Genomic DNA, 27,408 nt, shown 5'->3' with positions numbered 1-27,408 from the left:
GTAAATATTTTAGGGTCACGGGTCATATAATCTCTGCTGCAACTATTCAACTCTGCTGTTGAAGCAGGAAGCAGCCATAGATATATGTAAATGAGAGGGCATGTTTTCCAATAAAACTTTATTTGTAAATCCAGATGGCTGGCCTGTGGGTGGTAGACTACCAATTCCTGATCTTGAACAGCCTTGTCCAATGGTGCAGGTACCATTTATATACATTTTTAAAACATAACAATGCTATATAGATTTTTGTATATCACATATATGCAGTAAAATGGAAATAATACTCATCAACTTCAAGACAGTGATCACTATGGGCAGCAGTGAGAAATTGAAATGGAAATTAGATAAGGTGGGATCTTCCACTGTACCTGTAATATTTTATTTTTAAAAGTCTAAAAAAATGGCAAAATGTTAACAGTTGAAAAATCTTAGGGAGATACATGAATGTCAGTTAAAATTATTTTCAAAATTCATTGTATGCTTAAAATATTTGATAAACTAAAAATGAACATTTCTAGAAGGAGAGAAAACCACTAAGGCCTGAATGAGCCCCGCGATAGCCACTCCTGTTGACCCATTATTGAGACTCTGAAAGGCACCGAATATAGGGGAAGACCCAGCGAGATTTCCATCAGGGCCCACAGCAGACACGCCAGCTCAGTGAGGGTTGGTTCCACCACAGCATAGCCTTATAGATGGAAAAACTTATTTCTCAGACCTAACAACTCTTCTGAGACTCTGGGGGGGTTAATTCTTCTGCATCTAGTCACTATAAGGGAGAAGTCACAGCTTTGAAAACTCACCAAATGAAAGCAAACAAAATCAGTATTCCTGGGATTGTAGGATAAATTCTCCACTGTGTGTGTGTGTGTGTGTGTGTGTGTGTGTAAGTGGGGAGCCTCCTGGAGCAGATCCTGGTAAATCTTAGTATCTAAGCCAATTTCATGTTTCCATGGCTTCCAGGGACACTATTGCTGTTTCTCTACTAAATAGGCACAAGAAACCTAGGTTCCCAGCAGGTAACTAAACCCCAATGGGCATTTGGAATGCTCAGGTATAAATGGGGAAGGACAGGGTGACACTTTCTCTTAACAGCAAAACCTTAGAAGTGATGCCTCTTTCCTGAGTTGCATCAAAAATCTTCCACTCTGGAAACCTGTGTGATCTGCACTCCTAGAGAACCGCAACTTTAATTAGGGAATGAGCAAAACCATATCAGATTTACAAATGAATGGGGAAGTTTGTCATCAAAGCAGAGACTGACAAGTTGTTTTTGCGTCTTCAGTTTGTGTGTGCAATAGATTTCTTTAAAATTCCTGGAAAGGGCTTACTATTCCAAAGGTGCCTCTTCTGGGCCCTCATAGATTATTCTGTCAGACCTAAGGCCAAATGACAATCCGAATGCACACAACAAGGCATAACAAGACTATACTTCTTTTTTTAAAGGCACTTTTCCTTCACGGATGATAGTGTGATTTGTCTTTCATAAGACCAGTGCAAACCAGCTATAAGCTGCAATCTGATGTCACGTCATTTAAGGAAGTGGCTCCAATGGGCCAAAACCACACACTCTAGTCTTTCCTCTTTGGGTGGTGAATAACATTCTTATCAGCTGCAGCGAGAGCTCAACCTGCGCAGATGTCTTTGCTCTCGCAGTGTGATAAACGGGTCGTTCTTGCTCAGACTTCCGTTCCTGCCTCCCCCGTGGATTAGTCACAGTCACAGGAGAGTTGGGTGATATACACGTCAAGGGGCACAGCGTCCTTAGAGACTAGCAGTCCTGTGGCTGCTGCCCAGTGTTTTGAGAATGGCTTTTCCCCCCATTGTCCTTAGAGAAAGAAGCCTTGCCAGCGTTTTCTCTATACTGTATCGGTAGAAAGCTAGAAAAAATAATCCAGGCGGAAGAGCCATCTGCCAGACTTCCTCATTCATAGGAACAAGCCTCTTCTAAAAATACCTCTGAGATTTCACAATGTCCGAAATCCTTAATGGATGCCGGCCCCAGTGTGTGGCAGAGACTGTATGTCAAACTTCATATGGCTGCTAGAGACCTCACACGACAGCACAGTTTCAAGTGTGACTGAGGCAAATTTTCATTTGCAGCTGCCCTCACTTTTGTGTAGTTCACATACATCTGGTTGAGTGCTTATTTGCTACTGGAGCAAAATATAAGAACATTCAGATCACGCTAGCATGCAGTTTTAGACTCACTCCCCAGACCACCAAGTCTCTGGATTGGCCAGATTCACTGCTAAGCTTAGGGATGACGCACAGAAGACCTTTGAGGTCGCTCTCAAAGCACAAACAGGTTAGAACATTTTATACACATTTAAAAAAATGACCAAGAAGAAGAAGTGAAAACAGAATGGTTTTAGATGCAAATAAATTAAGTCATGCCTAAATCAAAGAACGAGAACCTCTTACCATCCTAGACTCCAGCCTGTAGTGCCATCCTCATCAGCATGGCCTCCCAGGGCCGGACAGGCTGGGCCAGTGAGTGCCGGGTCCTTTGGAGCAGCCCTGAGGTTGCAGGGCCAGCGTCAGGGCGATGAGAGTACCTTGTCAGCCTGCTGTGAATCGCCAGCTAAGAGCTCTCCCTTTCCCCGCAGTTCCTCTCTGACTTTTCTATAAAATGCACTTCCTGCAAAAGCACAGGAAAGTAGGGACGGATCTGCCTCTGTGACCTGCAGCTTTCAATCTCCAATTGTCCTATTGCGCTCCATCATTAGAAGGAATTCAAATACACTCTAACGTACATGACGTTTCACCCCATTTATTCTGTACTAGTTAGCCAGACCCTAACGTCAAAATCCTTAAATGATTCAAGCTGAAACACCAGCTCTGCTTGGTGACTAAGAGCACCCCATTTTTACTTTATCTTATGCCAGTATTACTTGCAGTAGGTCCCCCGTCCTGTCGGTCCAAAATACCATTCCCAGGTTTTTCAACCAACAAATATTAACTAGCTACTGTATGCCGAGCACTGTGTTAACTGTTGAGGACACAACAGTGGATAGAGCCACCACCATCCCTTCTAACTCGTCAAGCTCCTCCGAAAAAGAGATACACCTTCAGAAAAAATGTTCATCCTGACTCAAAATCTTTCTAAAATACTGCTGTCATGATGACGGCTAACTCTGAAGGGTCTTACCTAGAGCCCCTGCAAGGATTCTCAACCTCAGCCACTATGTTGGATCCACTCAGGTCCTCCATGGTGACAGAAACACACATTTCCAAATTCCCTTTGCCAATCTCGATTGCAAATATTTTCTCCCACTGTCTATACATGAGAACACATGCTTAGGTTTGTCGTCTGGAAAAAAATTATCAGCATTTTGGTTAATATCCTACTTCATCACTTCCCCTCATACACCCTTCTCTCTAATTGGGCTCATCTCTCATTGTCCCTAAAGCACCCAGTGTTGCTCGCCCCTACCAACCTTGACTCAGAGGAAACAAGTCTCTCTCCCCTTCAAACCTTTTCCATCCTCAAGACCCAGCCTCAGTATCACTTACCTACAAATCCCTCCCAAACCATTTCAGTCTTCTCTGACTTGTCTATCCCCTCTGGAACTCATGCAGAACTGAGTCTGATTTACATCGCTGAGCATTTGATTATAATCTTGGTTAGATTATTCTAATTTTCTCACGTGAAATAGGCTTGTTACTACCCCCAAATTATAAACTGTTTGAGGGGCTGTGTCATAATCACGGCATGCTGGAACACAGAGTAATTATTAAATGCTCTTGATTAAGCTTATCTGCCTCTGTTTCAATAACTCAGTGGCATCTGGGAGGATAAATGTTTCCTTTAAAAAAAGAATTACACTTGCTGAGCAAAACTTGCTAAAGACAGGAACACTGAGTAAATAACAACCCTCAGGACAGCTGGATTCGAAAGCTGAAAGTTTCTCATATCTATAAAATACAACGGTCGCAAAATATCATGAATTTGCACAAATCTTCCAGTTTTTACATTGTTGTTTTTGTTTTCTGGGACACGAGAGGAGAAAGGCAGATAACTAAACTGGAAAGGTTTTATTGCTTTTATCTTTGGTGCTCTTAGATGAAGATGCCACGGGATCATTTGGTAAGTGTCTAAGTGCCACCTGAAAGGACTAATGAGTCCAGTCTGCTCTGGGAGCATGTTTCCCCCGCTGACCTATTAGCAGGTACAAAGAGAGAAAGTCGGTTTCATTTTTGGTCAAATGACCTTTATGGTGCAGCCCTGTTAATTTGCATTTGCAGTTCATGCACTAGTGACTGTGGGGCTCTACAAGCTAAAAAGCCCTCTGGTTCAGCCCGACGATGAATGCACTTTGCATTCAGTGGAAAGCATTTAAAAACAGGAATAAAGCCATACTTATTTTTAAAATAAGGAGACACACACAGTTTAGGTTACTAGTTGGTTTTGGTCAAGGATAAAAATGCTTAAATTGGTCAAATGGAAATTTGCTGGCTAAGTATACAGATCTATACTTAGGCATTGAGAGATACCAATATTTTTAAAAATAACCTGTCAGGTCTCAGAAAATGAGTCCTTTATTTGTGGCCAGAGTCTGCCTGGTTGTATACTTTAACAGCCACTCTGGGCTGCCTAGGGAAGGAGTGAGGATGGCAGATGACGAAGCATGGAGAGGTTTCAGCTAAAGCTGAGGACAGGGAGAGACAGCTATTGAGGAGCGGGTAAGAGAGTGCTGAGAACCCAACAACTTGACCCCATCTCCAGCTCCATGACACTTTCATCTCCAATACAATCCCTTAAGAACCACGAGTCCCCAACACCTGGCCTGGAAAGTCAAGGAGGAAGCTTTTACATCTGTTCACACAAGGGGCAGATGGGAAGAGAAGATGAAAAGAGAGATGAATCATACATTGAAGTAAAGCTTGAGCAACTGCAATCCACAGAGGAGCATCTCCCACCAGCTGCCCAGCCTATAGGCCAGTGCTGTGTGGGAGGCGTCTGTGGGAAAAACAGTCATGCAAGCATTTGAATGGCTACCCAGATGGATTGCAGAGCCACCCAGGATGGCAAGGTTAACGGAGTGAACACGGGCTCTGCTGTCTGGGTTTGGGTCCTGGCTCCACTGCTTACTGGCTGTGTGCCTTGGAAAATGCTCTTTGTGCTTCAGCTTCCTACCTATAAACTGGGGATAATAATAGTACTTCCTTCATGGGCCTGTTAGGAAGATTCAATGAGTTACTTATTTAATTAGTGCTAAAAACAGCACCAGGTACATAGGAAGTGTTAGCTATATAGGAAGGTGAATGTGAATGGATGGATGGAGAAAAACAGAGACACAGAAAAGACAGAGACAGAGAGCACTTCAGCAGCCTCCAGTAAATCCAGTAATTCTTCTTGCTACCAGGACAGAAGCAGAAAACAGCAGATTGGCTAGAGATTTCATTCTCTCTTGATGCCTCCATTTTTATTACGGTACTTTAAAGAGACTCAAAGAAGAAAGTCAATCAAGGTGATGCTTTTATGGCATGCATTATTCTAAATAACTAGGAAGTGTTGATTTGTCCATCAACCAGACCTCATTCTGATAATTTTCAGTGTAACCCCAGGTTCAGGAACTGCCATACTCCTCAGATGACCACGTTGCTTAGTTCCAACATGAAACAAATTAAAAGGAAAAGAACCTCTTTTATTGTATTATTCTCCCTCCCTCTACAAAAAGGACCCTCCCATGGTTCTTTCCCTCTTCATACCCCCTTTCCATCCTCTCAACCAACCCACAGAGGACGCTGGTGATTGACTAAACCAAAGCAGCGGCGAGTTGTTATTCACCAAGTTGGGAACTGCTGCTGTTCTAGTACTGGCCTATTCTCCTTGGAATCTATCCACCCAGGTGATCTGTGCCTGACCAGAATCTTTTGGTTTCTAAACTACTGGCTTTGGTAACCCCAATTTCAGAATTATTTCTCTCTCCTTCTCTGGATTCAGCAAATGCTTCAAGTCCACTTTGTAGACCCAGATCTTGAGCCTAACTATTTGGCTTAAGAAATCTCTGTGCATTTATTAGACTTCGTTCCTGGATTGGGAAATTCAGGCTATTTGTAACAAAGCCACTAGGTTGATCTGCTTCTGTCCTCCCACTCTGGTCCAGCCTGTTGCCCAGTAAGGATGATGTTCCCCACTCCCAGGTCAGTTCTTCAGCCCTCAGCCTTAGCCAAAACCTTCCCACCCTAGGTTAGGGTTCTGGTCACCCAATTCCAATGTGGGCTGGGGGTTCCCCATACCACCAGTTCGCAGACACCAGCTGGGTGTCTTATCTTTCAACTCAGTTCTGACAGTCTACTGGGGAGGGCATTAGATTTCATTGGTTAAGGGCTCCGTCCCAAAAGATTGCCCTTTGTTGTAGATGCCAATCTCAAGTCCAAGTGGTCACCTGTGCTTCTGACTGACTGGCCACAGATAGGATGTTCCACAGACCCCCTCTTTGGGGTCGATTAATATGCTAGAGAAGCTCACCAAATTCAGAGAAACATTTTACTTCAAAAGATATAACTCAGGAACAGTCAGATGGAAGAGAGGCATAGGATGAGGTACTGGGAAAGGGCACGGAGCTTCCATGCCCTTCTCTGAGTGCGACATTCTCCCACATCTCCATGTGTTCACCAATCTGGAAGCTCTCTGAACCATGTCCTTTTGGGTTTTCACAGAGGCTTCATTACATTGACATGATTGATTAAATCATTGGTCATTGGCCACTGATTCAATCTTTAGTCCTTCTACCCTCCTGGAAGGTTGAAAGGTGGGATTGAACGTTCCAACCCTCTAATCACAATGGTTGGTTCCCCCTGGCAACCAGTTCCATCCTTAGGTGGGTTCCAAAAGTCACCTCATTAACATAATAAAAGACACCTTTATGCACTTAGGAAAGGCCAAGGGTTTTAGGAGCTCTGTGACAGAACTGGGAAAACCAAATATATATTTCTTATTATAAATCACAATGTCACACTAGGTAACTCCAAACATCTTCTATCTTTACTCTTGCATGAGGCAGCCCAGTGCTTCTCTAGGAAAGTACAAAACAATGCAGACTGGGAACACAGTTAATTCATGCTTCCCGCGTTCAGGTAGCTCTTGGGACTCCCTGGCAATCCCTACACTTGACCTTGCATTTTCCAAAACAACCATTCCAAGCATTCATCCCTTTTCTTGATATTCTTAATTCTTGCCTCAAGTGAATCCTCTCTCTACTTCTCCATGATTCACAGTCTCTCCTCATGTGTGCAGTCATTTAAAGTGCAGAGAGGTGAGATAATCATATGCCTCAATTAATTATACACTTTCACACTGATCTACGTTGTTTTAGTTTTTCCCTTCATCTCCATCTTGAATCCTCAACTTTCCCCATTTCTCACTCCCAAGTACTCACCCTATACTTCCTTGGATATATAACTTGGATTTATCTTTTAAGATGCTATAGTGTTACTTTGTGTGTTTTAAATTTATATACATTACATTGTGTTAAAGATCTTGTCTTGTTTCTTAGTTATTTCACTCAATACCAAGGTCTATCCATATTTCTGTATATACATCTAGTCCATCGCTTCTGGCTGCTATTAAGCATTTTGTTTTATACTCATGACATTTCACTTTTCTGTGTCCCTAGAGTTGAACGCCTGGGTTTGCCCCTGCTGCTGTGAACAACGTTGTAATGACCTGCATTGTGCACGTCCCCTAAGGGACCCGTGTGGGTGTGTTTCTCTGAGGCATGCACTCAGGAATAGAGACTGTGGGACATAATGTAGTGTTACACTTAATTTTACTGGGTAATTCATGTGAGCTCCCTCTCCTCTAAGTCTTCAAATTTAGTGATTAAATGACGGTCAAGATCAAGAAAGTCTCAGCTTCTGAACTGTAAAAAGAATGTCTTTCATTAGCTTTCTCTGCTTTTATAGGAAACATGAATAAGCATTGAAAGTAGAATAAGACGGAGGATCAAGTGGCTGGATTTAGGATTCAATGTATAGGCAACGTCCCTGTTTCAAGTTTTGGAGAGGGCATGGATGTAGAGAAGGCATTTTGAGAGATTTGAAGGGATGTTACTAAGTAAATACAACAGATCAGGAATATTCCTGTCCTGGTTTCTTCTACTTTCTCCTGGGGAGACACGCTCTGTCCCCATGATGAACATATCTGTAAGACAGATGGCCTAACTTGTCGCTAGCCAAGAAGACTGAAAAATTATATGTAGGCGGTATTATGAACACAATAGTTTTGTTTTTACTTCTCAAATGTAAATTTATATTATCATAGTTAATTTCTATTTTCAAACTATTTCTCCAAACGATTCTGACATACCTGTTGCCCCTACCCCCTCAACATCCCCCCCAACCCTGCTAGCGGGGGCATAGACAGGCAGTGCTACAAGCCAATGAGAGTAAAACTAAGTAAACATGCATTTAAGGACACGATTTAAGGACTGAAAAAAGAAATTTAAGATCCGTAAAGAGACATAAGACTTTAAATAATGGGAAATACCGGGGGTGCCCCCAAAAATATATACACATTTTAAGAGATGTTATCTATGTATTACTTTCTGAAGTTGAATTGAATTACGGCAGCAATATGTAGTATGATGTTCACTCAAAAGATGGCGTTAATCAAATGAATGCTAGCATCACCATGTGACAGGCAGGACTGTCAGAGAAAATGGCGGAAGCACGGTTGTCATTTGAGGAACGCAAAACCATTTTGAAGTGGTATTTGAAATTCGAGAACATTGCGGAAGTGCAATGACAATGGAGGCGTGAGTATGCAACAGCACCTCCAACACGCCTCACAATTGCACGCATTCGTGATAAGTCTGAGACCCATGGTGCTGTGTGTGATGTGCACAAGGGAAGATCCAGGAGACCTCGCTCAGCAACAAGTCCTGCTGCTTCTGCTGTGTTGGAACAGTTTACACGCTCGCCACAGAAGTCTACCAAACAGTGTTCACCATAATCAGAAGGGTCTAGACGCTGATGGTAACCACTTTGAGCACCTCTTGTAATCGCAGAAGTCAAACGTGACTTGTATTCATCTTTTGTTGTCGGTATATATTGAGTATTACAATTTTAAAATTTTTTTGCCTTTCTTAATATGTGTACACATTTTCTTGGCACCCTCTGTAGACTTAATGGCAACTGTTATTTACTAAAATACTGAGTTCCAAAAATTCATGAAATATTCAAAATCGCTCATTCAAATGCATGAAATAGTCATAATTACTCATTAAGAGGAAACAACACATTTTGGCATTACAGCCTGAAATGCGAAGCTGCAATCAAAGAGGATGACCAACTTCTGCCAAACACTTTGCTCAGGGCCACCTGAGCTGGACAGACCAGAGATCCCCTCCCAGGTATGGAACTCTTAAATTCGTAGAGGAAGCAGTTACAAACCCCCACCAATGGTTTTGCATTATAGGTGGCAAGTTTTAGATTCTAAAGCTAGATTGGCAAATAGCTGGCACGGTGTCTGCACTCCCCTCTCACATGACCCGCACACAGTACTGATGGATCATGGCAAGCTTTCCTGCTTTGGGCACACGCACTCCGTGTTTTCCATGTGGAGCTCCAGGCGGCCACTTCCACTGAGGGGAATCAGTGTGGAGGAGGCACCGAATTGCCCTCATGGTTCAGCAATATGCAGTCATAAAGTCCTCCTTTTGATCTACACATATTAGTAAGAATTACTTTAAGTGACACCCCTACTATGACTGATTTTAAAATTCCAAAGACTCTTCTTCCATTTCTTCCTGATCTTTAAGGTCCTCCTATTACTTATTAGTGTCAATTTCTCGCCATTTTGTATTTATCCAATGTAGTCGTATTTTCATTCATTTGGGCTGTCATGTGGAGTTCCTGAAGAGCTGAAGACATTCTCAAGGGCTTTCTACAACTCAGGAACATACAGTGGCAACACCATCGATTATCTGCCTAGGTTTTAGACTTTCTTAAAGTTTTTATAGCACATGCATTAGTGGTCATGAAATGGCTAAACACCAAACTACCAGGAAGTCAGGAAGATCACTGGATAGTGATAGCTACTAAAATTAGCTGGAGAGTAACATAACTGAGTAAAAAGGGAAGGATTTTTTTTAGAGTATTTTGAACTCAAAGTTCCCCTTCTCCCCCAGTGAAGAACAGTTGTTTCTATAAGTCAGCCTGTTAGTGAAGCATGGAGAATAAGCCGTCTAGGGCATTAGACAAAAACTAATTGAAGCAGGAAATTTTACAGAGATGTATGGAAATGGCATGAACACCCTTAGTGCCCGATATTTTAGGGATCTGCTCACGAGTCAGTAAAGAAATAATGAGCGATTTCAGCGCAGAGGATGAAGACTCTGATCTTAAATTCAGGAAGTCACTAGCTGCAGAAAGGGCTGCTCAGTATTCTTTGTAGTTGATCTCTCAACCCTGATAGAAGGAAATGCAAGTCCTTTCATGAGCACATTAACAATCCCAAAACAGCAACAAATTACTTGCGCTGCAAATAGAATTTCTCACCAATCGGGAGTTCCACACCCAAAGAGCAGGCTGGCCATTCTAGGAACAAAGTCCCTCTGATCACCTCATTGACAAAGGGGCTCGATCACATGCCTGGGTTTTCCAACGTGCCTCAGAAAACATGGAAAATCCATTCTCAGAGAAGCAAAACCACACCCTAGAATTCCTTGCAACTCACCGGTGGGGGAAAAAAGTCCTTAGGTGATTACTACCTGAAAGGAACATTTTTGTGGCAAGAAAGGGCTGGCTCCACACACCTGCTCAGCGTTAGGGAGAAAAAAAAAAAAAGAGCTGAGTAAGAGAGCCCAGTAGCAAAAGGGAAAGTACAACCATTGGGGAGTAATTAATCCATGAAAGGATGCATTGTGCCCACATAGAGTTTGCCCACCTGAAGCATTAATAATTATCAACCTCAGCTTCTTTAACTCAAGGTGACAATGTTCTATTCAGCAAGGCTAGCCACAGAATTGTAATGGAGTGTCCAGTGAAAAATCGGTAGTTCACGCTGACCTTTTTTTTGGTTCTAATTCAACAATCCTTTATTGAATACCTACTAAATCCCACGCAGTATGCTAAGGTACCCTGTGGGAAAGTCAAAAGAAAAATGTATGAAACATGGTTCCTGTTCACCAACGAGTTTACAAATTCTTGCGGAGATACAACTGTGGATCCAGTTAAATACAATAGACACCCCGTGTTAACCGCCAAAACAGAGGCGTGAACAGAGCATTGGGGCAATCTGGAGACTTGGGTTTCAGAAAGAAACTTTGACACAAGTATTTAAAGCTACTGTTACTTTCTTCAACATTTCCTGATGTGCAGAGCATAGAGTTAGGTGCTTTTGGAGAAACGGAAATAAACAGGGAGTGGTCTCCGCCTAAAAGTGTCTATTTGACAAATATTTCTTGAGCATCTATTTTGTGCCAGGCATCAAACAGGATATTATAGAATTACAAATAGCTAGCCATGTTCTTTATCTTCAAGGAGCATCTGGCTTTTTTTCTTTCTTTGATAAATGCTGTGTTTCCCCCAAGATAAGACCTAGTCGGACCATCAACTCTAATGTCAGCTCCAAAAGTCTTTTGGAGCAAAAATTAATGTAAGATCTGGTATTATATTATATTATATTATATTATATTATATTATATTATATTATATTATACCCAGTCTTATAATATAGTAAAATAAGACCGGGTCTTATATTAATTTTTGCTCCAAAAGATGCATTAGAGCTGATGGTCTGGCTAGGTTTTATTTTGGGGGAAACATGGTGGTATCTATTTGCCTTACTAAACTTGATCTTGATTTTAGATCGGGTCAAAAGACAGTTAAAGGACTCCTGAGCTACCTTTGCATTACTGAACAGAACACAGAATGTGGTGAGAATCCAGATGCTACGATAACCAGTCTCATCAAAGGGAATCAAAGCAGAGGTGAGCCTTTGTTGGTCATATTACACATCTGCTGATTTACTCATAATAACTCAACCTTCAGGGGCCTTAAGGACAGTCACTGGATTTTTCACACCTTGCACAGAGTGTTACAGAAAGTGAGCAATTAGTAGATATTGATGAATTAAAGAATCTCTAATCCATAGCCTTACCCATGGATGCATGCTCAAAAATGGAGAATGTCGTAAATATTTTATATATACTGTTGTTCAACTCAGTAATTTAAAAAAAAAATTCCAGAATAGAAAGACAAGAATCAATTTTAATTCTCTGTAATGTGTCGTCATTGGATGTGCAGTGTTTTCAGGCTCTATCCACAAGCTCATGGGAAAAGGCCAACTATTAATTTGCCCCTGGCATGGAGCAGAATATAAACGTTCATTGTTGATATATGTGCTTTGTTCTGTTTGCCAAACTCTGTGTATGGGGGAGAATTCTCCCCCTGAAGTATGTCCAGTATTCATTTTCCCTTGGACCGACTCAACCTCCTCTGAGTTTTTTCAGTTTCACCAAAAAAGCTCAACATCATCAGAGAAGATTCTCTAAATACATAAAGTGCTTTCTAATACAAAGTATGATTTTCAAAATGCCTAATAAATTGCCATCATCCCCCTGTAATCCAGAACAGTACAACGTGCCTCCAAAATAAAGCTTTAATAGGATTGGATATGGGGTCTGGAGGCAAATACCCATCTTGCCTATGCTGCTCCCATCCTCGGGGCTCATGCTGAGAGACCATGTTACTGAGAGACAACACAATGAAATCATTTCGATTCCTCTGATTAGCACAGTGGCCACTTCTGTGGACAGAAAATAGCTGCATCTATGACATGGTCACCACATGTCTGTTGAGAAGCAACGTGGGCGGGAGGGACGGAGGGAAGAAAATTAACAAGGACCAAAAGGCCAAGGCCAAACTCAGTCTCTGCTCCCCAGAATCCCCGCAGAGAGGGAGGATGTAGTTGAGTGGTGGGTGAAAATTACAATTAGCATGAGTGATAACTGGAAAACAAAGTCATCTCTCACTTTCTTGGGGAAACTTTCCTTTTTCTGATCAGTCTCATGGGGGCCAGACTGTTTGGAAACTAAAAGCATCTAAACTTGTCTTATTTCTCCTTCACCTGTCATGCTTTAATTCCACCTCCCAGTTCAGTCTTATCTTCTAATTTGGGGTTTCTTTGTGAAATGTTTGTCTGTACTAATCGGATGACTCTCCCTCAACTGACCTTGTCACTCAAAAGCCATAAGTCATTTAAAACCAGGCTTGCATCTGCGAAGGCAAAAATAAATTTTATTCTTTTGCATCTCAATGATTTCCGCCGGCACTGCTGCTTTCATTACATGGCCTTACGTCTTGAACGTGACATTTAAACTAAGAAGTCCACATTTCTTTCCGGCCGTGTTTAGTTCCCTAACTAGCAGTACTTGGAGCTCCTTGCCTTCTAACTCTGCCATACACCGAGGCAGGGGTGACCCAGAGACTCAGTGGGGTCCGTCAGTCCAAGGAGGTGTGAGCTTGAGTGTGCAGGAGGTTGCGTTGGCAGCAGTATCAGGTAAGGAAAGACCCAGACTCTGCCTTACTTGCCAGCGAGGAGGCTGGGCACACGCTTAAACACCACGAAAGCTCAGCCAGCACATTAAATGAGCGCTGGGAGCCTTTGTCCTACATGGCGTTACAGCAAGAGGAGGTTTCTCAGGAACCCTAATGGCAGTTTACAGAGGACAATATCTCAAACATACAGATAAGCGACTGCCAAACATTCAAAACAAGACCACAGGAAAGCTCAGTCATTCGCAACATCTATTTTTTTACTCCAAGACAGAGTCAGTTTTCTAAAACAGGACCGTAGGCAAACCAGAAAATCATTCTCTGTTCTTCCATCATGGCCCTAGAAAACAGACTCTAACTAAATGTAAGGGAAAAGTAACACTGCCCTGCATGAGACGACCCCTTTCTCCGGAGTTCTGAGCAAACATAATACACATCACGAGATCCTTTATTTTTGTTTGCAGGTGAGGCTAATCCTTGGAAATAGGACCCATTTAACAGATGGTCCATGTGAAGACACTAAGTTAACCTTGTATGTTGCTCAAAGACCTTCCAATAGTTTTCCATTTTGGAAAATGTTCATAAGTAACCTAATAAACATAATTAATTGATAAGGGCAAGTAAATTACATAAATGTCAGTAGTATAAAAAATGTTTAGGTGAACTTTTTAAATAGTTTCTCCAAATCTTGTCAGTGACCTGAAACCTTAAAGTTTTGCTAATAAGATTAAGCTAAACGATGGAAACTTACTAAATATCCAGCTCACTTCCAAATAAGATAAAATAACTGAAACATTAATTACTGAACATAGGTTTTCCCACTTTTGGCATCCTCTTACAGAGGAACTAGACACTTGGGTCTATTAGTAAACATATTTTATGTCATGTCAAGAAATTTTTTATGAGAAAGCACATTTCTAGAAATTATAAAAAGTATATAAATCTACCAATCGAAAGAATGTGAATGTAAAAGATAGTTCATAATTATTTACTTCTTAGTTTTCACTAGAAGTTAAAGGTTTTTTTAATGGTTAAGAACTCTAATACATATAATTAAAGCCACTGGAAATAATAAGGGCAACAACTCTGAATTCAAGGAAAATAGAATGTTTTTGATAAACCTAGTCTTCTTGATATTAAAAGAGCTATGTTTTGCTTAGAACTACGTAACCTTCTATATCTGCCTGTGAAATCTTTAATTGTCACTTTGGTTGAATGGATAACTAGTATTGTTTCACAGTAACCTATGATCCAATTTGACTAAATGTTTTAAAATCCTCTTGGTATTTTTAACAAATTTCCCCAAAGCAAATTCTAAATGCAGTCTTTTTGACCTCGAACTAACTTGGGGGTTTTCTAGAGGAGTCTTGGAACATCTCAAAAGATTTGTTCTCTCTCCTCATAAAAAGGGAGATGTTAAACTTAGGCTTATCTGATATGTTAAAATAATGGGGAAGTATTGTCAAATAAGAAGTAATACTAACCTTTCTTTATGTTGTGTTAGTGTAAGTATATGTTATAAGTGTTCTAGAAATTGTATGCAGTTCCTAGTCTGGAATGCCCTGATATAATGTTATAAAATGTTGTATGTTACAGGAATGACCAAATTTCCTTGTCAATTCCATTAGAATAAACTTTCTTCAGATCTTTAACAATGGGCATTTTAAGATCTTTTGTCATTTACAGTTACTGGTTTACTCTGATGTTTTTACCGAAGTGTTCCTGCAAAGTGCTTTATCGTCAGGATTCATGGAGGGGACTTTTGACAAGGGCAGATTCCTGATGACTTTTGCGATCATGGAGCAGAGCTGGGTGGGTATTTCCAGAACTAATTTTTTTAAAAAGCTGGATTCGAAAAGAGCAAGAACGAATTATATGGGGCTAAATGAACGTAGGAGGATGACTATAATTTTTATGCAAATGCTGGACTAGGAAGAGAAGTAGCTGCCATTGATAAGATGCCAGATCAAGACTTCCTACTTTAGCTCAACATGAAACCCTTCCTTCTTTTCTTTCTTTCCTTTACTCTGGCACTGGCCAAAGTAAAAGATAATGCCATCACCTGTATCTCCCAGGCCATTGCTAAAGGGGGTAACCTTTGAAATTTAGAAAACAATTTATTTCAGGTTAGGAGGAAACCTCACTGGCCCCTGACTTGAATGGGCAGATGCAATAATTCCTGCAAATGAGTCCATTAACAATGCCACCTTCGTGCAAGTGGTTTGTGCCTGACAGCATTTACCTTTGTCTGTGGTGGTTATCATTCCCCTTGGACCTACGAATGCTTAGATGACTAGAGCATAACTGGACAATGCCTCTTAGGTTATCTAACTGTCCCTACTGTTCTAGAAAGGACCTACCAGGAGGCATTCCTAATTCACAATTAGCTCCCTTTGACAGATCTCTACTTCCCTGGTTGGAAATGAGTACAAATGAGGATATATCAGGAATCTCTCCTTAGCTCTTGAAAATATTGCAGGAATCTGCTGGTAAAGCTATAGATGCCCAGCAAAAATCCTTAAACTCTCTGACCAAAGTTGTTCTTGATAACAGGATTATCTTTTAGCTGAGCAAGGCTATGTGTGTGTGCTGTGGCCAACACCGCCTGCTATACCTGAATTAACACTTCTGGGGAAGCTGAAACTTAGCCACAAAAGATCACAAGAGCAAGCCATTTGGCTTAAAAGGGTGACTCCTTCAACAGAGGCTTTCTTAGATCATTTTAGGTCTTGGGAACGCTGGCTTCAAAGTGTACTCTAAACATTAGGAATAATCCAGCTTATAGTTATCATGGTAATCTTCCTGGTTCACTGTATTCTTTCAAAAACGTTGAATACGTTTTCACAGGCGCTAAACACTAAGCAAATGATCTCCCTAACACGGGAATGTCAAGAAAGAAACAAAGAGAATGACAGACTAAAAAATTGGGAAACTGTGAATACCATAGAGACTCAGCAAAAAAAAAACAGGACCAACAAAAATTTCAAAACTATAGACTGGTAGCTAAGAGTGGTGCTAAATGCTTTAAATTTTGATCATATCTTTCAGTTAGGCTGAGAGTTTGATCAAAATGGGGGAACTGTGAAAAAGAAACAATAGGCCCACAATGGAGTTACTTTTGCTAAGCCCCACCAAGATGTAATACGTAATCTAATTGTAGTTTCAGGCTCCCAGGAATAGAATTTTAAACCAATCAGCCTGGAATTTCCTGACCAACTCTAGTGAGGCAATCTGCCTGATAAGACCCCCTAGGGGGCTTTCCCCTAAGGGAAGGTGACCTTGCATGCAATCCTCCACTCTTAATTTCCTTGTCCCACCGTGTTTCTACCTATAAAAGCCTTGCATTTTGTGCAGCTCCTCCGAGCACCTTTCTACTTACTAGAGGGGATGCTGACCAATTCATGAATCATTCAATAAAGCCAATTAGATCTTTAACTTTACTCGGTTGAAATTTTGTTATTTAAACATTGCTATGGCGACTGGGGTTTCCTCAAGCCCTGTAATTCTTAAACAAGAAAGTTTTCGTTCCTTCTCCAAGATTCAGGTGGTATTCCTGGGATTGGGCCAGGCTCATTCCTATAGGGTGGGGGTATCCCTGTCATAGTCAGCAACTTTTGCGCACATCCTAACTAAGCTCTGGGTTGAATTCTGTTCATTTCATTTGAGCCTTTCCATAACATGTTGTGTTATCATCTGGTTTAGAGAAGAGTAACTTGGAGGCTCAGTCACGGCGAGTGACTTGCTCAAGATGACTTGGCCTGTAGCTGAGAGGCAACATGCACCTACTTGATTTTCAAATGCCAAAGCCTGTGCTTCTCACTACCCTCGCCAGGCCTGGGGCCGATAGATACAATGCCCACCTTTTACTCTCACGCCCTGCTCATGTCCCTTTACTCCTATGCCTGCATGTACCCTATGCGTTTAGGGACACAGACTTGGGAGCCAGACTGCCAGGTAAGGCTCTATAACCTCGGCAGGTTACTTCCGCTCTCTCTATCTCTGTTTTGTCATCTGTAAATTGGGGATGGGAATTCCAACCGCCTAGGGCTGTTCTGAGGATCAAATGAGTTAATATGTCTACGAGTAACTCCCTTTAGATCTGTGCCTGGCCCATAGTAAGTGCCATACACATGGGCGCTCTTCTTAGCTACTGAACCCCTCATTCACTCAGGGAGTTAAAACTATAGCCAACGAGAGTCTGCAATCCCCTGAGGATTTGAAGGCTGTCTACTCTGCATGGCAGGTGGCCAATGTAACACCAGAACAACGTAGTGGCCGTGAAAAAAGCCCATGTTAAAGCGCCTCACAGCCTCAGATGCCTTGATGTTCAAAGTCAAGTGTCACAGCGGCTGCTGTCTGTGGTCAGGTCCCTGCTTCTGACATCAGCCCAGAGGCCCATGAGCTGAAACAGAAACACTGGAAATGACATGACTACAGAAAGTCTGTTCAGAAAGGCAATTATTTTTGGAAAAACAGCAGGTTTCCCTGTCCTTTCCCCGACAGGAATCAGTTTTGCTCTAATAAAGGGAAATTTCTTTTTTCCAGAATTTAAATTCCACGCACAACTCAATACCTTAAAAAAGGCACTTATTTTTCTTGGGCCTTTGAAAGGTACTTTAAACTAGCAGAACAGCAGTGAAGCGGTGGAGAAAGCTGTGAGTTTCAGTATGCTAAAAACAAACTACAATTTTTTTCTTTTCTTTAAAAATCCACATCCAAGTTACCAACTACGGGCAGAGCTTCCTACTATTTTGCTTTTGGCCCCAAGGCCTAATTGCCATCGTGGTAACAGTTTCTGGCATCGCCCCTTTGTCTCCCCATCTCTTTGCCTCTCCAAATTCTGGAGCATAGGCTCCTTCTTTTGCATGTGTAAATAAATGGAGAATTTCAGGGTTTCCTTGAAAAAGCCTACAGAAGATACTTCAGAGAGGTGGGGAGAAAAAGAGGATTTTTGGAAAGATTGGTTCCAAACAGCCAATCCCAAGCAGGACGCTGCTTGTAGGCTTGTTTGCTGTGCACAAACACGAGCAACAACTTCCATAAAGAATTTACATAAAGGACAAGGGCCTCTGGCCAGACAGTGGTCCTGGGGCAGGACGCAGAGCCCAGGCCTGAAGGCCCTCTGTGCACGTGGCAAAGGCCAGGGCTTCTGGAAGAGCCCTTTGTCCTCAGGCCAGCCGGAGTCACACACAGACACTCGTACTCACCGCGACTTCGGAGGCGGTGGAGGAGGTGAGAAGGCATCGACCCCACTTCTGTCCTTGGGGAACTCAAAGGCAAAAGAGGCAGATTTGCTCATCCCGGTCCCGCTTTTGCTGTGGTGTCCCGAGGAGCCATCTGTGGGGCAGAGACGGTGCCAGGTAGAGGAGCTTGAGGGGTCTGTGGTGCCATTTTCCATCTCCCTTCCACAACCTTGACTCAAGTCCTGCTCTGCCTCCTCCTCTTCCTCTATCCGGCACTGACGACTCCAGGCCCCCGTCTGGTACCGGGGCCGTCTCTGGTCCAAGGCTGAGTTAGTGGTGGCCGGTGGAAGACACTTAACAGAGTTGCGGTCAGTGACACCGTTGGCCTGGCAGGAAGAAGCGGGGTCAGCGGGGATCCTTGATGAAGGCTGGGGCCCAGTGCTGCCACTGGGGCTCCCCTCATTGAGGTCAGACAGTGGGGAAGCAGATGGTGATACTGGGGACCCTCCAGGACTATTCCTGGACAGCTTAGGAGGAATGGCAGGCCTCCCCTTGGGCATGTTCCCACTGGCTGTGTGATGGGGGCCTTCCCTGGAGCTCACCCCCTGACCAGCTGACATCTCCTCGTCGCCTGCCTCAGAGTCCTGGCACACAGGCTGGCGTGGCCACTGCACCCCCACTGCAGAGTCAGGGCTGCTCAGGTAGATTGTCCGGTGGTCTTCTTCTGGGTGTGCTGCCATGACTGTGATGGTGGCAGCCACCTGGGGGGCCATGTCTGGGCCTTCCCTGTCCCGGCCCCAGCCAGATGCTGTTTTCTGAGCCCAGGTGTTAGCTGTCCGTACCTGGCCCTGAGCAGCTGTTGCCTGTTCTGCGTTGGCCTGCGGCCTGGAAGGCACTGGTACTGCCTTCTTCCTTTTGGTGCTCTCAGCATAGATGGGTTCAGGCTGCACAGCTTCTCTGGGGTGGTCTGGGGGCTGGGGCTCCCCAGTCAGCCCAAGGCACCTGCCAGGGGTCACCACTTGGCAGCCAGTGTCCTGCTGCTTCCCTGGCACAGGTTCCTTCATGAGGGAGCAGTAATCACTCTCGAGATGGGGGGTGAAGGGGCTGCTGGTGCCGCTGCTGGCACTCCCACAGGAGAGGCCATCTGAAGAACTGGCAGCCTCCGAGGTAAGGGACAGCTTCTTGGGGCCCAGGTGGGCCGGGTTCTCTGTGAGGCCCTGGTTACAGCACTCTCTTGGGAAATTCAAAACCCGCTTCTCCTCCTTAGTTGGCCCTGCACACATTCCCTGCTCCCAGCACACTGGAGAGCAGTCCCCTCCACCATGTCTGCGTGGGGGACCCTCAGCCTGTGAGGTGTCCTTGGCAGCAGGGCTCCCGGGACAACAGTCCAGAATGGAGCAATATTCTCCCCCTTCGCTGTCTCCTGAGGGTGAGCACCTTTGATCACTGTCATCCTCCGAGGGCAGGGACTCCCGTAGAGGCTGTGGGGAAGGGTAGGGCCCAGGGCTCTTGTGACAGCCAGATGTCATCCCGCCAAAGGCAGCCAGTTTTTGGCGGAAGCTCTCTTGAGCAGAGGTCAGCTCTTGGTAGGGAAACGTGGGCTTATCTTCCCGCCCAGCCTTCTCATCGGGGAAGCTCACTGGGTGGAAGGCGGTATTCTGTTCCCCCCGGGCCTCCAGGCTGTGCAGGCCGACCATGGCATATGCAGGTGGGCAGTGAGGGTGGCCTTCTGTGGAAGCACAGGGCCCCGCAGGCTTCTGAACGCCACGGAAGCTGCCTAGGTAAACGACTGGCACGTCTTCCTGCGTTGGGAGACGGAGCTTGCTGGGGGGCCGTCTCCACATGACCTACACAGACCCAAGGTGAGAAGACTTACGTTAAACCTTGTCAGAGAAAAAAAAAGGGAGAGAGACAATGTGAGAGAGAAGTGCCATGGCACTGTAAACTGTCTTCTGTGCTGCAGCAGAGAAGCTGAGCGGCACCGCTACCTTCTGACCTCTCCACAGCCCTCATCCTTGCTGGGACCCCGTGGAGCCACTGGTCTCCCCAGACACGGAGCTGCCCTTCCCACCTCACCTGTCATGCTTGTGGTTTAGATTTGTGAAGTAGGAGGAAAATAACTCGAAAAAGAACATTTTGCCTTCTCCCTCAAAACTGCAGGATGAGATAAGTTCTCATCTGGGCTTTAAAAATAGGATTTTGTGTTTTGTGTCTGTTAGTCTCTTGATAACCGTGTCATGGTCCATTCCCGAAGAAACCAAAGTCGTAAGGCTTTTTATAACACCTTGGGCAGGAGGGTGAGGGATGGTTTCTGAGGTGGGTCATGCCAAAGAGCTGCTCTTTCTCCCAGTTACAGGCAGTGGCCTCAGCCCAAGCCGGCATAAGCGACTGGACTAGTTGAACCATGACACAGAGATGTGACCTGCTCATTCTCACCACTGAGATCACTGTCCTCTCCTCCTCCCCTCCGAAGTCTCCCTCTACCCCCGCTTTTAGAAGCAGCCCCAAATTAGGGCCTGCACCTGGCTCCTTTCCAAGATGATTGTGAACTAAAAGAGTCCCTGACTTACGTCTGTGAGGGTTGAAGGTAGTGAGAATGGCGTGGTGAATGGATGTAACCAGCTTACCAAAAATGGAGCAGACCTGCGGCCATATGGAGCTCAGTGCAACCCACAGGAGATGCCCCTCTCCTCAATTAAGCCTCCCCTGACTTAACACTGACCTCTAATGTCACCTAAGCTCACACCCTTCCTGATCTACTCACTATGACGGTTTGGGAGAACAGGCAAAAGAGGTCAAACAGGTCACAGACAGTTCTTAGAATATGTCTTAGATATACGACTTCATAGGCATGTCTGGAGGCAGCAGGCTCTCCATGCCTTCTAATAATTATGGCTTTGCAAGCGTTACCTGTGGGATGAGCAGAATAGTCGACTCTCTGGGGATGTAACTGATTTTGGTGATCCTAGGTCAAAACTGGTAAAATCTAAGCTTCACAATTAGAAATCTGAACACTGGCTGGGGATTGGATGATATCAAGGAATTCCAATAATTTTATGTGTGATAATGGTATCGTGGTTATATGTTTTTAAAGACTTTATGTCTTAAAGATGTAATACTGAAATGATACGATGTCAAGGTTGGCTTTAAAATCACGGGGAGGAGAGGGTCGGGGGAGAGATGAAACAAGATTGGTCATGAGTTGATTGTTGACACGTTGAAGGGTGGTGGATGCATGGGATTCGTCATGCACTATTGCTACCTGTGCATACGCTTAAAATTATTTTTAAAAATCTTTAAAAAGGTTTTGGGAAAAGCTTCATTTTGTGTGCCTTTGTATTTATCCAAATAAATAATTAATGGAGTCTCCAAATAAACTTCGAGGGACTGGATTAATCGTTCTTCGCCTAAAGGAACAGATAGAAAGGAGGACAGTGATGAGGAAGGAGCGGTCCTCGGGCAAGCTGACAGGCAGCCGTCCTGCGGGCATCCTGCTCTAACAGCCCTCTCTGGCTGCCAGCCAGTCACCAAGCGTTACCACAGGAGCAGCCCCGGCAAAAATACCACAGGGGTGAGTCAGGCTCACCTTCGAGACGTCGGCACTCAGGTTCGCCTCTGTCCACACATCAGAGGCGTCGGAGCTCAGCATGGTGGGCTTCACAGCGATGGTGGGCTTGGAGTAGGGAGAGCTGTTCACACCTTCATCTTCCAGGCGGCAGTATTCAGGCCTGGGGGGTAGGCGAGGAGGAGGGGGCAGGCTGCCTGCTCTGGGCAACAGCTGGTGGTCGCTCCTCAGGCAGAAACAGTTCTTACAGGACCCGGGCTTCCAGATGTGTTCCACAAAGTCACTGCACGCAGACATTTTCAGGCTCTCGGGGTTCAGTCGGACGGCCTGGTGCATCTTGGGCGAACAGGGCACTGGTTCATCTTGCACCCAGCTCTTAGGTGTGGTCTTGAGGGAGGCAGATGAGGGTCACAGAGCAGCTTCCTGAAAAGGCAGAACACTTGACTGATCAGAGATCTCCCTGCCGGCGGGCGGGCATGTGATCAATCAGAGTCTGATCATTTGATTGGGGAGGAAGGAGGAAAAGGGGAGGAAAAAGGTGAAGATTAATATTCCATTTATTCCAAGGCCCTCACCCATTTCTGTGACATAAGCCTCTTAGTCACTCTCTCATGGAGTGTGTGGCCTTATCATAAGCTGTAAAAACTAAACACAACTCTGTCCCATGAGTACAGAGCACAAAAGACATCCCAGTCCCCGACAATCCTGAGCTCTTGGAGGCTTGGGGACAGTTAACAGGAAGAAATCACATAGATAAGGAGACTGTATCATATCCGTGCCTTCCCTGACGCTAGGCGTCTAGAGCCTGGGACTCTGCCCCAGAGAAATAAGAACTAGGAAGTAGCACAACGAATAAAAATGGTGGCTTCTGGGGGATAAGCCGCAATTTTTAACCAAGAACTATGTGAGGGGGGAGGCAAGGCTGGGCCTTGAAATCAGCACTGTAATCCCTACTTGTGACCAGGCAGAGATGGAAGGGGCGAGAAAGGGTAGAGATGTGGTGCTGGCTTGCTCCCCAGCGGACCCTGGTAGGGAGGTCTGACATCCTGGGAATTTGCCTCCCTCCTCCCCCTGTTTCATATACATCATTCAACCCAGAAAGTGCTCAGTGAGGTCAAGAAAGCTGGAGCTTCAGGCCAAGGGGAAAACAGAAAGAAAAATGTATGAGCACCACCATGCTGTGGTCTAAGGGTGGCAGGCCAGGGTCCGAGAGAGAAGAGAGGAGCATAGTTCTTTTCCCTATGATAACCCTGGAGGTAAGGCCGTCAGCTGGCGGAAAGTTAGTTGCCTCTGAGAGTAAAACTGAAAGCAGAGTGTTCATCACAGAACTTAGTGATTCACCATTGAGGAGCTCAGAGGATTACAGATATTAACCAATTAACCTGAATAATACCTTGTCAGGTAGCTTCATCCCTCTATAGATGGGAAAACAATGGCAACCACATACACTAAGACCTGTGCATAGATACAGAGTTTGGTGATTTGGAAAGAGAAGCCAATTTTGCTGGCAGCTGCTCACCTCACCATGCCATTCGTTATACTGAGTCCCTTGCCACTATCTGTTTTCTGCTCTTTGCTCTTCTTTCCTCATTTAAATAAACCGACTTCCTCATCAGCAGAATGTTCACAAGAAAATGGTTCTTAAGAACCTAAGATGAATATATTCTCATTAAATAGGGAGGGTTTTGCCCTAGGGTTTGCTCTCCACTTTCTTCCCGTGAGAATTTACTTTGATACTCTCTAAACTATCCAACAGGACTAACCAGGTAGAATGAGCCAGGTGCTCCAAAGATCATTCCAGAATCTTTGTGGGAAGTGCTATCTTTCTGATCTCCCACACTCACATACAGGGGTGGTTATTCAACAAGTGCTGAAGCTAAATTTGCCTCCTTTCCCTCCAAAGTTAACCCTGAAGCTTACTGCATCTTTAAGGAAAATGAACACTGACATTTAAAAAAAAAAATTTGCCTTTCAGCAGCTGTTGTTAGGACTGTATACATCCCTCTTTTTAAGATGACTGCAGGTTAGGTTCTTTTCCTAAATATACCCAAGTAGTGGTTTCATCCCTTGCCAACTTCCCCAGAAGAAGTTGCTAAGCTTTAACAAGCAGAGGAGGATAGCAATGCTTTTTTCTTTTTCCTACAATCTTAGGCCACAAAGAGCTTAAGTTCTACTGCTAAATTCTGAAAGGGGGAAAAGTGAGGAAGTATTTTGGTGTTCACTAGGGCAAGTTTCCACATCCCTCCCTGGAGGTGGAGAGTAGGTTCTTTCCCAGGGAGCCAGTGAAGGCTGCCTTCTGTCACAGAACAAAACAGCCCCCGTCCCCACTCCTCCCAACTGCAGGCAGAGGCTCTGGTGCCCCTCGGTGGGCTGCAGGAGGAGAGCCTGGAAACCAGGTCTGTGTGGGCACCTCACATTCCTGCAGCTCGTCATACAAGGCTGGGCTATTGGGGGACGTGGGCATCCAACCGCTTCCTCAAGGCTACCACAGATTTACAAAAGAAGCAGTTTTGGGGGATCACATGTCATTTCCTCAACAGGCTAACAGCACATACCTGCCATGGTTGCTTGGTGCCAGAGGTCCCCTCCTTTGTAGCAGAGGACCCACTCCAGCGCTGGACTTTTGGTAGCCTGGATCACTAATATGCAAGCAGCTCCTTTCAGAACCCCTCACCAGTTTATATGCACTCTTCCCTCCTCTCCGAGGTTCTGAACCTCTGACCGTGGGCACCATTTCATCAACATGACCGCTCAGAATCACAAAGGTTTTTAAGGGAAAATCTTTAATAAGGAACAGAATGAAGCGCTGGGCTTCTCACCATCATTGACTCACTGCATCCTCTTAAAACTGGTTTCTTAGTGGCAGCAAACTGAATTTACCACCATGTCAAGCTAGAAAAGATTCTTTTCCAGTCCCATCTGTCTAGAGAGGTTCTGGGCCTGGGACAATCCCCCGTTTGTTTTAAGTAAAAGATGGTGAGAAACTCAAGTGACATTCACAAATTGGGAGCCTCTTCTCGCCTTGCCTACCACCAACCTGCAAATGGCACCTTCCCAGCCCACATTCCTTACCAATGAGGGAAGGTGGCCCCCAGAATTATGCAAATTTCCCCATTTCTGTGGGAGGCAGCAGTGTGAGATTAGAAAAAGATCTCAGCATTCTTTCTGATCCAAGTCATGATAAAATATTTTTGCCTCTGCAAACTTCTGCACCAGATTTGTGGCTACAATTTGCAAAACTGAAGCTGTCAGATACACTCCCACCTCCTTTTTAAAAGAATACGAAGAATGCTGACCAGATCCATAAAATTTATTTTGGTTCAGAATATTGCCCCTCATACTTGCATCCAAAGTTGCTATGTCTTACCCTGAAGTGACAGAATACCAGAAAACACTCACCTACAAAATTTATATATATACAACTAAATGAATGCAACACCGGGAAAGAAAAGTATGTATGGAAAGGGTCTGGATTTCAACAATCCATTGTCAGGAGTTGCTCAGGCAGAGAGGAGAAAGTGACAACCTTAACAACACACACGCACCTGCAAAACACACACAGAGGGTAAGTCATGATATTTACCCAACTTTTTATTTTTTTTTCTCTTCTCCAATGCTATGTAATCTAATCTCAGCAGTAGGAATGTGGTTTTCTGGGTTAGACCCACTATAGTCTAACCAATAAAAAGGCTACTGCGTTCCACAAGACCCCATGATAAGAAAATAACTGCAGAACTCCCCAGGGCTTCCTGTCAAATTTCTGTCTCAAAAAGGGAAGGGGATGTTAACTGATCCGTCAGGCCAGTGATCAATAAAGCCTTCCAAACCTAACATCTGGACAGGACATTGCAAAACTTCGTGGCCCTTAGACCTTTAGGCTTTGCTATCAGCTCTGCAAAGCCATGTGCTTGCTACTAGGCTTTACCTGAGAGAAATACACAGATAGCCAGCCCTGCCTGCATTCCCATTCACACGACCTAAGTGGAGAGGTTCTATTCTCTCTGTCTCTCTGTCTGTCTGTCTCTCTCTCTCTCTCTCTCTCTCTCTCTCTCTCTGTCTCTCTGTCTCTCTCTCTCTGCGTGTCTGTGTCCCGCCGGCTGGGGAGGGGGCAGCAGAAGCAAAGATAGGGACATGCTCATGGCACGCCTTTCAAAGGGCTCGGCCATGGTTCAGGGAAAAGGCATCATATCAATCCCTATGGAGACTTCGAGGTTGGCATCTAACCCGGTGCCACAGAAGAGGTAGCTACGACCCCAGGGTCCTAGTCTGGACAGCCGGGCGGCCTCTCTCTCCGCTCCTTTGACAATGCTGCGCGGCGGAAAGGAAGTCTCCCAGCTAGCAACCCCAAAGCGCTTCACTCTTGCCCCAAACAGCGCAGAGGGACCAGCAAGATGAGCAGAGGAGTCGGTTTCCCCTCCCGGAACTCCAAGGAAAGTTTCCCTGTTTTCAAGAGCGCGATTCTCGAATGAATCGAAAACACCCCTCCGGCTAGCGTGTCCACCAGGATCGGCGCCTCCCCTCAGGCACAACCCTGGGTGCACGCGGTCCCTAACCTCCACCCTCCCCAAGCTGGCCGCCTGTCACCCCAGGGGACGCCGACGGAAGATCACCCGCCGGGCGACCGCAGCGCTCCTCCAAAGCTCCCCTCTGCAGCCACGTTTGCCAGACAAAAAGAGGCCAAATTTGGAGAAAGAGTCTCGGGCTCACCTCGGGGTCGCGCTCCCCCGGCCTCGCCGTCGGTCGCCGAGCCGCCAGCCGTTCCGCTGGGCGCCACCGAGCATTGTTTGGAGAGTGTGTGCGCACGGTGCTTGCCCGGCCGCGGGCGGGTGTCGTCTGGGAGCGCCGCGGCCGGGTGGCAGCTGCGAGCGCGGCTCCGCCCCCTCCGCCTCCGGTGACGCCGCGCGCCGGACACCCGCCGCACCACCGCAGTCCCCGCCACCCCGCGCCCCCAGCCCCGCGCGCCGCCAGCTCCCCTCCCCGGCGGTCTCCGGCTCACCAGCCTGGATTCCTCCAAACTCTCCACTCCCCACACCTCCTCCCTGTCCCCCCTCGGGCTCCCGACCGTGAAGCTCCGCCCCAGCCCGAGACTTGAAGCGTCTCACCGGGAGCGGAGCCCCTATTTGCACCCCTCCCTAACGATGGCTCTGCGTG

At 45.1% G+C, this 27,408-nt stretch overlaps 1 protein-coding gene across 2 annotated transcripts in view; it reads right to left on the bottom strand.

Moving 5' to 3' along the window:
* PRAG1 (PEAK1 related, kinase-activating pseudokinase 1) overlaps positions 1-27,103 on the bottom strand; it is a 54,380-nt gene extending 27,277 nt beyond the window's left edge. The window contains exons 1-3 of one of the 2 annotated variants that reach the window (XM_019750557.2): positions 26,965-27,103; positions 22,279-22,680; positions 18,717-20,539 (exon numbers count right to left, since the gene is read on the bottom strand). In XM_019750557.2, coding sequence (XP_019606116.2) covers positions 18,717-20,539; positions 22,279-22,593 — 2,138 coding nt within the window. In that variant the 5' untranslated portion in view covers positions 22,594-22,680; positions 26,965-27,103. Of the gene's footprint in view, positions 1-18,716; positions 20,576-22,278; positions 22,681-26,964 lie in introns of those variants that run through there. The other variant, XM_074329704.1, reaches the window with a different exon arrangement.
* Positions 27,104-27,408: the final 305 nt, after the last annotated feature.

The sequence above is a fragment of the Rhinolophus sinicus genome, linkage group LG04 (genome assembly GCF_036562045.2).
Source record: "Rhinolophus sinicus isolate RSC01 linkage group LG04, ASM3656204v1, whole genome shotgun sequence".
Taxonomy (NCBI): domain Eukaryota; kingdom Metazoa; phylum Chordata; class Mammalia; order Chiroptera; family Rhinolophidae; genus Rhinolophus; species Rhinolophus sinicus.
The sequence above is the reverse complement of the archived record's forward strand: the minus strand, read 5'-3'. Positions and strand labels throughout refer to the sequence as shown.